At 33.2% G+C, this 18,781-nt stretch overlaps 1 protein-coding gene across 2 annotated transcripts in view; it reads right to left on the bottom strand.

Annotated features, from left to right (window-relative positions):
- LOC114254745 (epidermal growth factor receptor substrate 15-like 1) overlaps positions 1-18,781 on the bottom strand; it is a 129,203-nt gene that overhangs the window by 85,949 nt on the left and 24,473 nt on the right. For both annotated transcript variants that reach the window (XM_036286121.1, XM_036286124.1), the window contains exons 4-7: positions 8,383-8,655; positions 2,896-3,126; positions 719-876; positions 3-162 (exon numbers count right to left, since the gene is read on the bottom strand). In XM_036286121.1, coding sequence (XP_036142014.1) covers positions 3-162; positions 719-876; positions 2,896-3,126; positions 8,383-8,655 — 822 coding nt within the window. The remainder of the gene's footprint in view (positions 1-2; positions 163-718; positions 877-2,895; positions 3,127-8,382; positions 8,656-18,781) is intronic.

Genomic DNA, 18,781 nt, shown 5'->3' with positions numbered 1-18,781 from the left:
ACCACTATAGTTTCTCCAGTTTTTCGAATAGAAGGCGGTACCATTTCAGGAGTTAAACTTGCCGGAGGATCTATGCCATTAAGTTTTTGCTTGATAAGCCACATAGCAATGGCAAATTGTTCCTTATTTAGTTTTCCACTTTGACAAATATCGCACAAACTCCTAATTCATTAAACGGTTTTTCATTAATATTATTGTTGGTAATTTTCGATAAATTGTTTGCATAAGAGAATTTTCTTATAGAAATTATTCTCACAATCATGATAATAACAAGATAATATAAACTTGAAGAATTTTGCTAGTTTTATTAAAAAATTGGTAAAATTTCGAAAAATTTTACAAAATAATTTTATAATATAATTTAGTGTTAACTTTTACTAATTTATCATAAATAGGGCAACCTAGGGCAGAATGGAATAGTGAGGTAAAATGGGACAGTACTATTATTTTCATTGCATGGTGCCGTAACCATGTGGAAAATTTGTTACAATTAACAACATTGCCTCAGTCTTATGACGACCTGTTGAAGCAGTTCACGAATTTTCACGATTGCGGCACCATGCAATAACAATAATAGTCTCATTTTACCCCGCTATCCCATTCTGCCCCAAGGTCCCCTAAAATAAAATTGTTTGAGATCCATATTTTCTGACTATCATAATTGTGAGATTTTCTAAATTTAAAAAATTCCATGATAATAAAATAGTACTGTCGTTACCATATATGCGCTAATACATGATGCGGAAGTTTACTTTGTAGGAAGACATCCTTGATTTCTACACCAGAAACAAATCCATCTCTGTCCAGATCAGCTTGTAAAAACAATTTCTCTGCGGCTATTTGATCCTCAGTTGAGACTACCCACTGCGTGCTCGTCTAAGAATACATAATATAAGAAACATAAATTTTCATAATACAAAATCAGCGTTATTACTCATCTAACGCTAAATATTCAAGAACCATTCATAATCAATTCCACGTATCATTCTTAGAATATTTCGGAATATTCACAAAATAAAGACGATAATCAAATGTGGATAAAAAATCCGTACTTTAGAATTGTTAAGAATATTCAAACAAAACAAAACAATCATCACATGTTCAGAGAATAATCCGTACATATCAAAAAATTATAATTTTTCCATCAAGTCCTTGAATTAATGTATAACAAAATGTCAAAACATATCTCATTTACTTTCACTTTAAAATTCAATTTTTAAGGATTTATCTTCAAAAAATCCTTTTATCAAAACATGGATAAAGGATCTCATAGTCTGCTTTTTCATATACGGTTTTTATTTACGAGAAATATAACTTTGCCATCTATTCAGTAGCAAAGAGACAAACTGTTCGTGGGTGAGCAACTTTAATAGTATATATAAGTGAACAAATAGTATATATAAATGAGCAACTTTAATAATATATATATAATAGTGTTTATACGATATACTGAGCATTATTAACATTCTATAAACATTCTTCTACTATTTCGTATAAAGGATATAAATAATTGTGAAATATTCTAGAAACTATTTTCATCAACCAAACATTAAAAAAAGTTTATATAAACATGATTCTAGAAATGATTAGTTTCTAAGATAGAAGGATTTTATCATGACAATGAAATATCTCGGAAATAGAGCAACTGACTTCATAATTATGCATTGTTAAAATATGCTAGAAATCTAAAATTTCGTAAACTAGAGAAGGCATTTATGGACTAGATAAGGAATTATGGAATTCACAATATTTCGTATACTTCGTATACTTGTTCAATTAGTCAGAGAAATATATCGAATATTAATCTTTAGTATTGCTTGAAGGATTTGAATATTGTTTTCAAATAATTATTTAATTGATGTAATGCATATATGCATTTAACGTGTAAAGTTATATTGCCTGTGTTCAGGATTATGGAACACTGCGAGTGTTGGGAGTCTGAGTCTCATAATCCCTTTGAATGTAATTTAATTGTAATTTGAATGTAATACTTTTATTTTACTTATTAGCTAATATATATATTATTTGTTATAATACTCTTATAATACTTCTATAATGCAAAGTCGCAAAAACTAAAAATTCTTTTATATATTTTTTTAATATACTTTTCTGTAATACTATGTACAAGATACTTTTGTGACAATAATGTGCAAAATCTATCAAAGAACATTAATAATTTTTTATTATTTACAAATAAAAATAAATTTAAGAATATATTTGGTAATAATGTTCCACATTTCCTTACAGGTTCCACAATCACCATATTTTTCCTCCTTCAATAAATTGTTAATCGTTATGTATATCCAAAGAACTGCTTATAACATAACTGGTACAACTTTATGGGTAATAAATTTGTCTCAACAAGAATTATGTCACATATTTACTGAGTAATTTCAATAAAATAAAACAAAATGATGGTTTATAATCCTACGCCTCTACTAAATTTTTAATAGTTCTACTTTAATTTAATAGCTCTACTTTGATATTTTTATATACAAAATAATTAAACAAATCATTATAAAATCATTGAAAATCATATAATTAAAAAAATAAAATCTTCATGTATAACCTTAAAAAATTAATTCTTTTGAAAATTAATTTTACCATTTATTTATTTCCCTTCAGACCATATAATTTTTATCTGAAACATTTTTTATCAATTATTTCGTTTTCAAGATATTCCATTATTTTACAATAAAATTGCTCCTACCGCAAAAGCGTTCTTTTACCCATATTTATACAACTGATTTTTAATGCTTTCAGGAATAATTTCTAAAATATTTGATACTTATCAATTTACACTTTATAAAACAAAATATTTAGAATATAAATCAAATATTTTATGAATATTTAACGCTGTCTGAGCTTTTAAATTACAGTTCAAAAGATAAATACTTTCACAGCATCTAACCCGGTTAAGCTCTTTACGCCCGCCATATTTGGTAGAGGTGGAATCGGCGGTGGTTGCGACTGCGGTGACGACATCACGATTGCCATTCCCATCGGCGTAGAAGACTTAGACTTGGGGATAATAATATCTTTCCTTTTACCAGGTGGCATTAACTCTGGTGGAAGTACACTTGGTATCGCATATTTTTCCAGCGCTTTATATACAAGATGCATAGCCTACACAATAATAATCAAAGTTAGATTTAAAAAAATAAGAAAATACAATAAAAATTGATACAAATATTGTTATATCGCATAAAAAAAAGTAATATCAAGATACTTTTTTTCGTATTTACTAAGAAAAAATCTCAAATCTTATATTTTTAGAAATTCTTAAATATTTTATAAACATTTAAAAAGATTTCTGAAAAAATGTCTTAAATGTTAAAGATTTAATATTCAACAGCTTATATAAGTCTCTTTCAAAAATTATATTATAATTAAAAATTATAAAATGTTAAGAAATCTTAAAAATCTTAAACTATTTTAGTAATCACATATAAATATAATAAATTCTAGAAAAATATAATAAATTCTAGAAATACAAATACTTTCTCAGCATTTTTAAAAAATAATCCACTTCTCAAAAAGTTTTGAAAAATTGCTAAAAAGTTATAAAATTATCCATTCTACACAATATTTATGATAAATATTTATAATTATTAATTTCTATTTATTTTTTAAAAATATTATATATAAATATTTTATACATATTTTATATACATAAAAAAAATCTTTATTCAACATATTATTAAAATATAAATTAAATATTTTATACAATATTTATGGTAAATAAAAAATAAAGATTTGTAGTAATGTTTTGTAAATATTTATAAATATTTTTATAATATTTATGATAAATTTTTATGATATGTCAAATCTAAGATCACAAAAATATTTATAAAATATTTGGATAAATATTTATAAAATATTCAAATAAATATTATAAATATTTTGTAAATATTTTATCTGTCAATATATATATACAGGGTGTAATGTAATCGGAAGCCATCCCGTAATGGGAAGATAGACGAGATCGAGATGAACATAAAAGTCCAACATTGTCTTGGGTTAGGTCTATCAACAATCGAGATATAAATTTTTCAAATTGTACGAATGAGAGCGCGCCGTGTGAAGAGCCGAGACGCTCGAGCTGTAGCGCGGCCCACTGTGTCGAGCATTGGCTGCCGGCGGCGGGGGGAAAGGAGCAGAAGCGGCGCCGCTGCCTGTGCTTCGCCGCCCTCGCGTCTCGCCGCACCGCGCCTACACTCGCGGCGATGGCCGCTACGCACATTCGCGATTACTTGACAAATTAGGAGTTAGCAGAGATATGACAAATTAAAACCGTAATAAACTGCTGTGATTAAGAAAGTCGAAAGAGCAAAAGCGATAGAAACTTATGGAATCTACAAATAATCTAATTTCTATCGTAATTGTGAATAAGTAAATTAATAAAAGTTTTTCGTACATTCACGAAAGAATCTTTCTTTTTCTTAAATATCTTATTTACAGTATCATACAATTCTAACTTTGTTTCTCATCGAATTGTGTCGTACTGTTAAATCCTTGATGAAAACATTAATAAAAAATTACCATAAATTCACGATTGATTCTCAAAGTAATAATTTTCTTTTATAAGTGTATTATAATATTTGCCGCATCAAATTCTCTCATCGTTTCTTATCGTTTTTCTTTTCATGAAATGTTAAATTAACGAAGGTTTATCACAATTAACATCTATGATTCTTTATACATTCTCTTTTCGTAAATATTTAATTAGAAAATTACAAAATGCGCAATATATCCATATAATATGTTACACTCTTTGTTCATAACACGATAGAAAAATATTTCTTGATGTAACGATTTCATAATAGATTATGCCTTCTACGATAATTATGCTTAGAGATCGATGTTCAATATCAAGTATTGTTAATACAAGAAGAGTTTTTCTTTCATAACGATAGGGAACTTGAAATTTCTTTTATCTTTAATTACATTATTAATTACGACAGTAATTTTTACTGATTGATTCAGAACAGATATAAAAAAAAATACAAGAATTTAATTGATTTCTCTTTTGTAATCCATTACTTGTCTGAATAAAAAAAAAGAATTTCAAGAAGTGATATCATTGTCTATCGTTCTCTCGTTTCCTGTTAGGAAAGTATATTTTCTCGTTGGAATATGACAAAATATCTACGGAGACATATCATTGATATCAATGATATCACTTCTTGAAATTCTTTTTTTTTATTCAGACAAGTAATGGATTACAAAAGAGAAATCAATTAAATTCTTGTATTTTTTTTTATATCTGTTCTGAATCAATCAGTAAAAATTACTGTCGTAATTAATAATGTAATTAAAGATAAAAGAAATTTCAAGTTCCCTATCGTTATGAAAGAAAAACTCTTCTTGTATTAACAATACTTGATATTGAACATCGATCTCTAAGCATAATTATCGTAGAAGGCATAATCTATTATGAAATCGTTACATCAAGAAATATTTTTCTATCGTGTTATGAACAAAGAGTGTAACATATTATATGGATATATTGCGCATTTTGTAATTTTCTAATTAAATATTTACGAAAAGAGAATGTATAAAGAATCATAGATGTTAATTGTGATAAACCTTCGTTAATTTAACATTTCATGAAAAGAAAAACGATAAGAAACGATGAGAGAATTTGATGCGGCAAATATTATAATACACTTATAAAAGAAAATTATTACTTTGAGAATCAATCGTGAATTTATGGTAATTTTTTATTAATGTTTTCATCAAGGATTTAACAGTACGACACAATTCGATGAGAAACAAAGTTAGAATTGTATGATACTGTAAATAAGATATTTAAGAAAAAGAAAGATTCTTTCGTGAATGTACGAAAAACTTTTATTAATTTACTTATTCACAATTACGATAGAAATTAGATTATTTGTAGATTCCATAAGTTTCTATCGCTTTTGCTCTTTCGACTTTCTTAATCACAGCAGTTTATTACGGTTTTAATTTGTCATATCTCTGCTAACTCCTAATTTGTCAAGTAATCGCGAATGTGCGTAGCGGCCATCGCCGCGAGTGTAGGCGCGGTGCGGCGAGACGCGAGGGCGGCGAAGCACAGGCAGCGGCGCCGCTTCTGCTCCTTTCCCCCCGCCGCCGGCAGCCAATGCTCGACACAGTGGGCCGCGCTACAGCTCGAGCGTCTCGGCTCTTCACACGGCGCGCTCTCATTCGTACAATTTGAAAAATTTATATCTCGATTGTTGATAGACCTAACCCAAGACAATGTTGGACTTTTATGTTCATCTCGATCCCGTCTATCTTCCCATTACGGGATGGCTTCCGATTACATTACACCCTGTATATAAATTTTATTTGTAAATATATTATTGAAAAAAATTATAAATAGATTTCTCAAATCATATTTTGAGAAAAAAACAGAGCTAAATTTAAATGTAGAAAAGTCGAAAATTTTTGTGTTCCAAAAGGTAATAGAAAGAAGAATGAAGAAAATTGGTGAAATAAATGAAGAAATAGTGAAATAAAAAAATCGAAGAAGTTAAAGAATTTAAATGTTTAGGGTATTATTTTCAGAAAAACAGAGACACACATAAGAGACAATTAAAAAAGTAAGAATACTAATACATAGGTATGGAGAATAGAACAATAAAAATTTAAAAACTATTTCGAAAGAAGAACTATATGCAGCTAAAATTTGGAATTGAAAAGAAATAAAAATTGTGAGAATTCAAAAGAAGTATATTAGATGAACTTTGGGTTTAGATTTTAATACCATGGGATATAGTACTAGAGAAGACAAAGATGGATAAAGTAAGAATAGAAACTGGAAATATAAAGAAAAGAAAAAGAGTATAAAGCAAAAAAGAAGAATAAGATAATTTTACAATGTTGGAGAGAAATTAAAGAAAAGAAAGAAGAATCAAAGTAAGAAAAGAATGAAATAAAATTATTATAAGTTAAAATTAGTAGATGTTCAGGAAATAGGTAGGCTAAGATTAGAAGGGAAGGAGTTTGTTAGAAAAGGTAAACAGAGACGAACAAAAACAAGAAAAATATGAAGAAACAATGTGGGCAAAATATAATAGACGGTATAAAGAAATAAAAACAGATAAGGAACCTTTGTATAATTTAGTGGAGTATAAAAGTAGGAATCAGTCAATGATAGCTAGATTTAGGTGTAAAAACAACGCATTAGGGAATAGATACTGGAAAAAAGAAGAGGAGAACAAGCATAAGGTATGCAATTTAAAAGTTGAGACTTTAGAAAACATTTATTTAAAAAATTTACAGAATTACGAAAATAAAATTTCTTTATTGGGAAAATGTTATCAGAGATAGATATATGTAGAAAGTAGATGAAAAATGTATTAGAGACAAGAAATGACAAAGAAAAGCCTAAACAGTCCTTGAGAATCCTATGTAATTATGTAATCATGTTATAACCGAAAGGCATAAGAAATAAACCATTATGTATATATTATATGCAGTAGCAATTTTATGCAGAGTATAAAAAATAAAAAAAATAACATTTGGCGTGCGCGAAGCGCGCGCTTGATCTAATCCCTTTTTTAAAGTGCATGTTATATCGATAGTCGCAAATCTCGAAGTGATCGTCTCTTTTCCGCGATGTTAATTGGTTCTCTTGCTGCGCTCACTTTATGTTGTGGGAGTAGCTATCATTACGATTGAATTTTGTCAGCTGTCAAACTTGTATAGATGGTTATTTATACAATTAGCGTTTTAATTTATTTTTAGAAAGTAAAAGATAAAAAGTTAAATAGCGCGCGCAAAGCGCGCGTTTGTCTAATAATTATAAAAATTTTGGAGACTAAAATTTATTACATAAACATGAAAAGTTCTAAAATATATGAAGATTTCTCATAATATCTTATAGTATTTGTAAGTATTCTTATTTTATATTTTATATTTCCAAAAAATATCTTAAATCTTTTCAAATTTATAACTTTTTTCAATTATAGTAAAAAATCTTAAAAATCTTAAAATATTTTAGAATTTATATACAATTTATACATAATATCCAAGTATAAATTCTAAAAAATATAAAAAGTTCTATAGCGCTTTTAAAAAGTAATCCAATTTATACAAAAAATCTAAAAATTCTTTTAAAAAGTTATAAAATTATACAGTTACAAATTGTAATATTCTGAAAATTTTTTTATTTCAAAAATTATATATATAAAGAATTCTATAAAAAAATCTATCAAAATTTATATTATACTGCACCGACGAGATACTATTAGTATCTATACTAATAGTATCTCGTCGGTGTACACTGCCATTACGAATTGTTTCAGCTAATACTACAGCAATCGTACAATTATTATATATATACGGCAAATGTTATTTCAGCATATAAGTGAAAAAATAATCAATACTTACAACTACAAATTCATGTCTATCCAGCATACCATCCTTGTCCATATCCGCCAAGTCCCAAATCTTGCCGAGAGTATCCAAGGGAAGCTTGCTATCCATGAGAACACCTTTAACTTTATTTCCTGATATATAGCCATTAGATGGCTGCAAACTATCAAAAAGCTGATCGTATTTCGCCCGTTCTGTAGGATTAATGGACCAATCTCCATTGCTAACGGACGTTATTACAGGCAGAGCATTGGTGATAATTTTTTGTGGAACGATAGGAATATCTCCCTGATAATAAAAAAGACAATATAATGTTTGTATTCAATGTTGTAACTTGTATACATATAAACATTGAATCACATTCAAAAACATTGACCTACAATATTTCGAATATTAAATACGTACATTTCAAAACATAATAGAGATTCAATGTTAAAAAAATATTTTAAATAATTTTAAATATTTTAAATAATTTAGAAATATTCGTTCTAATGTCCAATAAAATAATGTCCGTCAAATATGTTATAAATATTAATTCAACATGCAATTCAATATTAATTTAACATATATTAATTCAATTGCAATATATTTGCAATGTAGATCTCATATTAAGTGTATTACTTTGTTTAAAGAATTAAGAAAATAAATATATAAAATTAATTTTTAAATTAAAAAAATCCAGGGATAAAAAATTACGAGTAACACCTATAAATAACATTATCGTTATTTATAATTGTTATTTAGACACCTGATTACAGTGTTGTTTTCTCCATTCCAAAAGCGTGCTGGCAGTCGAGCACCGCGAAAAGCAGTAACATATATGGCCACACTAGTTTAGTGATTCAAAAATGTAGTAAAGAGAGCATTGTCGTGTAAAGTGGTAAAATTTCTTTTTGTGGACTTTAAAAACAAAGTCAGGGAAAAAATTTATCAAAATCAGAGAATTAATAAGGGAGAAAGTTAATTAATAATGAGACTTATTCTCAAACAGAGGCATTTTTTTACGAGATTCAAGAATAGGACAAATAAAGTCGTTCCTTGCTTCAGGGCCGATGACTTTACTTGAAGCCTTCATCACAAGTTTCACTATGCGCTCTACTGCTTGAGTGTGGCATGGGAAACTCTCGAAGTCCCAAAATTTAGGGGTTATTCCCTCTCGCATCATCTGGCTCAGAGACTCATTGCTGATATAATCAAGTGCCGGTGGTGAAGACACAACACAATTATTCCAGTCAATTATGTCAATATAATCAGATGCTTCAAAATTGATTCTTGAGATGTCATATTTCCGTATTTCAGAGGACTCATCCTGTTTACGTGCTGTTAAAATTCTGTGCACAACAAGTTTCCTTACACTGTCTCTTTCATCTGTGATCATGGCCAGGAGAATATTTTTAGGTGTGGCAAAGAAAGCATTTCTAGATATGACACTATTAATCACCAACCTGTGCTTCTTTGGCAAATAACGGGATGACTTAATAACGTGCCAAACATGACGTGCGCAATCTTTGATGGAGTGTTTACATTTTATCCGAAACTATGATGGAGCATAAACTTTTAAAATGAAGTTCACTAACAATTTAAGAGATGTGCTGAGTCTTGGAGTGGAAACATAGAGCCTCAAAATTCTATTCGCAATAGTCAACCAACGATAGATTTAATGTTCCTAGCTTAAACTTAGCAAGGTCATCTGGCACCTTGTCGGCTTAGGATGGCAGAAGCAATTCTAAACATATAATTTTGGTCTTTGCTGAGTATCGAAGGTTCGACAGGAGTTAACTCACAGTCCATGGCGTCGAAGCGAACTATTGGAAGCTCTTCACCTTTCCAACTTTTGACTAATAAGACCAGAATAGGCTTTTGATCCAGAACTTGGATCGTCTACGTTAGTAAAAAGATGTCTGAGAAGCTCATTGAAATGTAAAAGATAGCCCAATAAAGCGGTATGCCTACCTTCAGTTCTAAGAGTCTTGTGACGCCTCCATAAATGCCTGTATTAATGACAATCCTATCACAACCTACAACACAAAGATCTGTGATGTCACCAAGAATGTCTTTATTTATATAGATATATATACAATACTTTCTGCTATATCAACACTACAGTCTGATTTTGGTGATACATGACCTAAATGTTTGGTTCCTGGTTCCCTAACCAGTGAATAGTGATCTTCGTTAACAGTTTTTTGGAAATACTTGGCCCCCTGCTTGACTTTGGATAAGGTGCTGTCATGGCGGCCGTCAAAATAAAGACCAATTAAATTATTACCATCTTGTTGGGCTTTTTCTCTCAATTCCTTGCCTATTCGGGTTTTCTCCCGGAATATTTTGTTTCTGTCAATAACAAGTTTTGTCTGTTTCGGAAATTAAGCCTATATCCTGAAGAACATTTGAAGCAATTGCCGCTGCTGCTCTGTTCAAGATACCATATCTTTGAGACCAATGTAGTATTTTTTTCGCTTAATTCTGCCTTGAGATAAACTATCATTAACACTGGAAGTAGATGCCCATGTTTGAAACTCGTCATCATCGTTCATCAAGTTGCCATTATCACTATCATTGGCTTCTTGTACATCCTCTAACATGCTTGATGATAAAGTAGAGACTGAAGAAGTACTTAAAACAGATCTTTGAACCTTACGCTATTGTCTTTTTTCAAGTTTTAAAGTTTCAGTAATATCCACTTTCCTTACACCCATTTTTCTTTCACATCTTTGTTTTGTAAGAAATTGTTGTTCAATTTTTGATATCTTTTTGTCTTTGAGACAAGAACAAAGTTCGTTGAAACCAGGACATTTGCAGGCTGAAATGTCAAATAATAATCTGCGTTTTGTTTGAAATTATCAACTCTAGCCTTCACTGTTTTGCTCTGGTCGACTCGCTTCAGACCGTCTTTAATGCCAACGTATTTTTTATGGTAACACTATAGCATGGCAATAATGCGTTGTCGGGTAACAGTAAAAATAGATGCTTTGTCATAGATTTTTTGTAGCTTTGTGGCAACTCTGTCAACAATGTCAGAAAAACGGGGCTCCCGATTACCACCTGACTCGGAGCCCATTACCCATCGTTCGTGTAAACAGGAGGAAATAACATCCTTATATGTTGGAAGTATTCTTTGACTACTGAAATCCTTTGGTGGGCCAAAAAGAGAACAGTTTATAGTTTGTCAAAAGACGAATTTTGATGGTTTCTTGATACTCATAATTTAGAATAAACAAATAAAGGAAACCAAAGAAGGGACAGAAGAAAAACAGAAAACAAGATCAAAGAACAAGTAAGCTATAGCGAGAATCACTAATAATGAAAAAACAGTAGCGAGTAATACCTTACTAAGGAATTAATGCACAGACCGCAAGTTTCATCGAGTCAAAACTTGTTACAAGCAAGACGAGGCGTAAACTGTGGAATCTGTGGATTCAACACCGTTGATGCTCTCCCTAAGTAAATTTCATTACATTATCTTAAGCTATAAAAAGCACTGTTTTTTGAATATTTTTAGCATTAACGGTTGCAACAAAAGCGATAAACACTTCTAAGTTACTTTACTTTTTTTCACAAAATTTTCGAAACTTCAAGACTCTTGCCAGAACAGAAGATATCGACCAACAGGTTTCAATTTTTGCAGTTATTATTGACGCCAGAACGCAACTTTCCCGCACTAGGATCAAACACCACACTTACTTCGGTGTATTTCGAGCCGCCCTAGTGTGTAGGCAGATGGTTAAGGTCGTCATCTTACCCCCCTTTCCCCTACCCCCTCCTATATGTTTTTATTTTATATACATAAATATATACATACGTACGTACACACATATATACAAAAACATATTTTAGCACTTTATACGACGGTGATTTCTCTGTTACATTAGAACGCTAGACTAGCGCGACCATATACAGTACTTCTTCTCGCGGCGCTCAACCGCTAGTACGCTCTTGAAGTGTAGAAAACAGCACCGCAATCTGATCTCTAATTATTTGTAATAACAATTTGATATTAACATTACAATTTTTTGTAATCAGAATAATGTCAAAATTGACGTAGTTACTTTTAGCAAATAATTCATTACTATTACATGTTACTCATTTAAAAATAGATATTTGTGTTACAAGTGCAGAAAATAACGCATGTGTAACAAAAAATAATTTTTTTCATTATGTAATAAATTAAAGTAACGCATTAGTACAGGTTAGTTAGATACTTTTACTCATTACGTAACAAGTCAACTAACGAATTACTTTTTTCAATAACACGTAATAGTTATAAATTAGTAAACAACTATGATCTTATTATTACATTATTGAAGGAAATTTTAGCTGTAAAATAATTGCTCGAGCATTTTCTCAAAATTCCACGGTGATCCATTGTCATCAGGATCATAGCAGCGCGTCGCGACGTCGATCCATTTGGCGACGTAAGATCATAGCGGCGTGTCGGCAACGGGGATCTCTTTGGTGGGCCGCTATAAAAGTAGTTCCGAACCGCACATTTTCTTTTGTCGGCATTTTGTTTTTCCGGATTTCCGACTGTAAAACCGTGAGCAGAGCTATATCTTGGTCAGTCGTAGCCGTCCAAAGGACTCACATTTCATGTAATCTCTGTCATCTCAAATAAATTATATTCTTATATTCCCTACACTTCTAAATTATTATGTTCTACATATTTTGGAAGGCTCAGCCAAGACTACATCCCCAAAATGTACACGGAGAGAAAAATTCTAGAAAAATTACCGTGCTTGAAACTATAACCTGAGTGCAAACGTGTTTTCTAATGTAATTGTATAAGGGAACAAGAGAAAAATTACTGTTTGTTATGGACAATTTTAAATAAATAAATCAGTTTTTCAAAAAAATTGGGATAAAATTTTTAATTTAATATAGTAAAATGTATATAAAAAATTATTTTTACTTGATTTTGGCGAAAAATTAATGGTTACTTATAATATGATTAAATATAAAAATTTTCTCATGTTTTATTGTGCTCCTTGTAAATTTTTCTTTTACGCTACAGAATAGTTAAAGATCAGTTCATAGAATTTTATCCTGCCATCTGAGAACTTTTTATCTTGTTTGCATACCATCGAGTTTCATATCGCGTTGATTATGTATTTAAGTGACAAAGAAACAAATAATATTACGTATTGCGTCATTTGGTAGTCTTCGATCAATTGAAGATAAATTTCAATGAATATAGTGAATTTCAGTAAATTTTATTTCAATATATGCAATTGATTCCTGGCGGAAAAAATTTCTATAGATGTAAAAATATTTATTAAAAGTAAAAATTCATATGAGTTTTTAATATTTTATATAAATATCAAACTTTGTAGAAATTAAAAAAAAATAATCACAATTACTTTCTCAAATAAATCTCTCTGAACATATTTTCTTGTTGAAGATCTCCTATATCAATTTTTTATTTATACTATATCTGCTTTATGTTTTTATAACAATACTTTGAACAATTCAATAATTATTAATCACATATGTGGCCATAAATATGTATCCATAAACATCGAATGTTTATAGATCATCACAAAGTGTTAGTTCTCGTAAGGTCTTCGAAGTGAAACAACGTCAGCGGCGATTCACGATTGGATAGGTGACCGTTTTTCTCGCAGAAGTTTAAGCAATGCTAGATGTGCCTATAATTTGTATTAAATTGGAAAAAGTTTTTATAGATCATCACAAAGTGTTAGTTTTCGTAAAGTCTTCGAAGTGAAGCAACGTCAGCGGCGGTTCACGATTGGATAGGTGACCGTTTTTCTCGTAGAAGTTTAAGCAATGCTAGATGTACCTATAGTTTGTATTAAATTGGAAAAAAAGTTTTTATAGGAGGCACGATAAATTTTACCGTGCGTAGTAAGATAATTTATACTTAGTGCTCTTGTCTATTTTTTAGTAAAACATAAATAATTTTTATCCTTTACTTTCTAAAAATTAAGCAAATTAAAAGATTTTTTCTTCTTCAAGATAATTGCATCAACATTCCTATAAATCGCGATAATTTTTGACAAATTTTCTATATAAAAATTAGCTAATTTTTCTCTCCGTATAGGGACATAAAAAAGGCTGTGCAAGTGTGAGTTACGTTTAAGAAGTAAAATAATGGCGGAACCACGTATTAGTGCTTGCACGACGGACAACGATTTGAAGACGAAGTTGATGAATATGACAACAGTTAAAGCAAGAACTAAAAAAACTATGGCTAAACACAGCGGAACTCTCTCTCTCTCTCTCTCTCTCTCTCTCTCTCTCCCTCTCCCTCTCCCTCTCCCTCTCTCCCTCTCCCTCTCCCTCTCCCTCTCCCTCTCCCTCTCTCCTCTCTCTCTCTCTCTCTCTCTCTCTCTCTCTCTCTCTCTCTCTCTCTCTCTAAAGAATAAGTTAATTTCAAAGTTGTTACCATTTATGCAACTCGAGCGTGGACACGATCAAACAGAACATCACGACAATCAGAAGTAGAATGATGACGCATACAAAGAACAAAAAGATGATAGCAAAAACGATAATTCGAGCGACAAAGATGAGCCAGTCTCCGAAAAAAGACCAAGTAGAAGAAATCAAGTCTTGACAATCAGAGATGTAAAAGAATCCCTGAAAACATTCAATGGAAATGACAAGGTCGACAGAAGATGGATCAGAGTTTGAAAAAATGTATGTACTGTGCGAATGATTTGACATTCAAAAAGTGGCATATGCGAAACGTCTTCTTCGTTGTTCGGCGAAGTTATTTGTCAACTACGAGAGATGCACAAAATCATTTTAAAAAAACTGCGGCAAGCATTAATAAAATTTGCAGATGTTGTGGACAGTCGCGCGGTATATCAGAAACTATTACGACGGAAGAAAGGATATGACAAATCGTATCAAGCCTAAAATGCTCGAAATTGCTGCACAAACCGACGTTGATACACGATCAGTTATTCAATATACTACACAGGCCCACAAAAAAAGTACTTGCACCATGGACCAGACTATACCCATGTATTTTAGAGCGCTAAAAACGAATCTGATGTCAGTTTTGCTCCACCATATCTGTTTTTTTACCCTCTTGTGAAAACGCTTTAAAAACTATAAAACCAGAGATTTCTGAGTTTTACTCCTACAAACAATGATCCTTAAACTTTATAATCCAATATATTTTAACTAACCATTTCGGATAAACTTCCAAAAGACATCTCCGGTTTTTTTGAAACTATACTTACGCATTTTGACACGCTGATTACGAATATGATATTGAAAATTAACGTAAATTTGATTTTTATGGCGGAAACCATAAAAATCATAATTTTTTAAAAATTATTTCCGTAAATAATAAAAATTTTGAAAAATATTTCAGATAAAAGTTGTTAATCTCATCAAAATACACATTTTATGTCCTATTAATTTTTGCCACAAAGACGATAGCTTTTAGAAAAACAACATTAAATGTTCAAAACTTCCTATAACTCACCTAACACACATCGAGTTTTATTAGTTAATTTTAATGCTTACTCAAACTATCCCAAAAAACTAAAATATTGAAGAAGGTAATAAAGCCAGTGGACCTCGCTACGCGTGGAAAGTTGCAAACCCATGTGGTACAGTACAATTAGAAAATCTATAATTTTTAAATCCTTATTATTAATGTAGAAAGAATTAAATTGCACAATCACTATTTTCTATCTTAATTTCCAGAATATATATATTTTATATCACTTAATAATACATAAAATGCGTGATTTGCGTGTTTGTAAATCCATGTGGTCCAGAGAACGCGGGGAAGACTACCTCCCCCTGCACCCCTCCCGTATTTTTTCCTAACTTTAACCCAACCAATTTTCAATCGCTATTTAGCCACAATTTCAAATCTAAAATCGCAAACCTGTTGTGAGCGAAACACTCACAACCAATAAATACATATTATAAAATAAAGGAAATAAAATATTAAAATAATAAGATAGCTCGCCGAGGAAGGCTCGCTATCATAAGGTGTCAGGTGACACATGCCTCGTGCGCTGCCGGCCGGTCATCGCACTGGGCAACGCACCAGCCACCTTAATGAAGTAGCGAAGCCAGCTTAGCAACAATCATGCCACCGGAAATGCATACCTGCATTTTGGCAATTGTTGCTAAACTCGCAAATATTTCCCGCGCGCCGGATGCGCGCGGGAATGACCATATATGGTCATACGGAGGGCCCGATGCCCCCACTAATAATTAAATCCGCGACACTATTTAAGCCGCTGCCGAACAGCGGCCAGCGGGATCAGTAATCAGAAATCAAGCCGATACGTACGGCCCGTACAAGTGCATTAAGAGTTCGGGACTTAGCCGCTAGCAAGCGAGCAACGAGACGACGCGGTAGCTCCGAGTCACGCGTCGTATCTAATCTATTGTAACACGACGCGGCACCTTCGCCGACCGCAACCAGTGTACAACACAGAAATAAATCTTATATCAGTTTAAATTAAAATCAGTGAGTGAGTGATTTGAGGACCCTGCCTACAAAACCGCCTCTTTCCGCGAGTTCTAACTCCTTGGGCGACAACGAATCCCAAAAAATCTTTTGTCGCACCGCAAGGTACGGCAAAAATATTTTGTTGTACCGCAAGGCGCAACAAAATTGGTGGCAGCGGTGGGATTGATTAACTGCCAGGAAGGAAGGCAAACAACTCCAACGAGGAACTACCTACAAGGCCAAGGGACCGACGTCACGAGCCGAGAGCAGCTGAACGACCTCGAGGACCAGCTGACTGGACGAGCCCGCCGAGCAGAACTCAGCCACGGCTCAACACTCAACGCAGCGTAATCAGCGACACCGGAGTACCGACCTACCGCAATACACAGCTGACAACATGAAGCGAAGCGCAGCGTTACTGTAAGTCGAAATAATATTGTATAAAGCGAAATACGAAGGGCAAAGCGATAAGCCCTATTAATAGTAAAAACGTGTTGATCCCCCGGTAATCACATAACGATTATCGTAAGCGTAGAATAGGCGTGAATGTCGAAAGACAACGACGCTGCTATAGCAAACGACTCGTGGTTGCATAGCGAGCAAGCCACTCGAGCTATCGAATACTGCGAACAAGCCGTCATAGAAGCACGCGATAGAGTCCGTAGAGAACTAGATCCGTACGATAGCGAGTTACCGGAAAACGTCATCCGCGAACGAGAATTCCCATTCGCGAACCTCGACGCGAGTTTGTTTCAAGGCGAATTCAACGCGACACGGCAACACCGTGTAGAACGACGAACACGACCGTACGAGAGTCGCACCCCTAGTCGCGTTTCGTCACGAGGCGAGTTCTCACTTACGTCATACGAGTCCGACATTTTCGACCCAGCTGACTTTTTTCAAACGGACGCGATGCCTAACGACGATCAAGCAGAGACCCAACAATTCATCGCCGGTGCAGAACAGGAATTACAGAATCTGCACCACGAACTAAGTGCTAATGCACCACGACTTGCCCGCACTGCCACGCAAAGAGACGATGTGCAGGAAATACGAGAAGCCTTACGTGCAATGATGCACGAGGTCCGGAGACTGACCAACGAAGTCAACGAGGTGCGAGAAACAAATTCGCGAACACTACGTCCGCACGCGCCTCGACAAACGCGATATAGCCGGCGAGAAACCGCGTTCGAGTACCCGGACGACGACGTGCGCCGACAGAGAGGTCGCGGAATATTATCATTAAAAGAAGCTCGCGGAATGATACCCGAGTTCGACGGCAACGCGAGTAAATTACAGGAGTTCTTGAGCGCCATGACTTACGCGATCGAGAACATAGATCCGTCGGATGAAGTGTCCTTACTAGGCGCGATATTGTGTACCAAACTGAAGGGACGCGCCATGTTAGATTTTCAGACACGACGAATAAGCGATTTCGTGCAATTAAGAACGGAATTAGAATCGTGCTATGCGAGTAAACGAAGCACAACACATTTACAGCTCGACTTCAATACCCTGAAGCAAAAGCCAGGAGAAAGCGCTCGAGCTTACGGACTGCGTACGGATAAGCTCACAATAGACCTGTACGAGTCGATGATCGAAGGCCGACACCAATACACGGCCGAACATAAGCGCATCATTTTAGAAATGCTGCAGCAGCAAGCATTGGAAAACTATCAAATAGGGCTACGCGAAGATACAAAGGCAGTAGTCCGATCGCGCGGATACGTTACGCTACAGGATGCGATAGCAGCCGCAAGCGCAGAGGAAAGAATCAAGGGTCCCGCCGTGAGTAACACGAGACGGACACCCGACTCGCCGAGGCATTACGACAAGTCCGACGCCCGTTGCCGAAATTGCGGCAAGTATGGCCATTACAGTAAGGATTGCCGGAATAACAGGAGCAGTAATAGATACGCCCTGCCGCAACCAGACAAACGTATAAATGCAATCGACAAGCTTTGCAACTATTGC

Source organism: Monomorium pharaonis, chromosome 1, assembly GCF_013373865.1.
Source record: "Monomorium pharaonis isolate MP-MQ-018 chromosome 1, ASM1337386v2, whole genome shotgun sequence".
NCBI lineage: Eukaryota > Metazoa > Arthropoda > Insecta > Hymenoptera > Formicidae > Monomorium > Monomorium pharaonis.
Note: the sequence above shows the minus strand (reverse complement) of the source record. Positions and strands in the feature narration are given on the sequence as shown.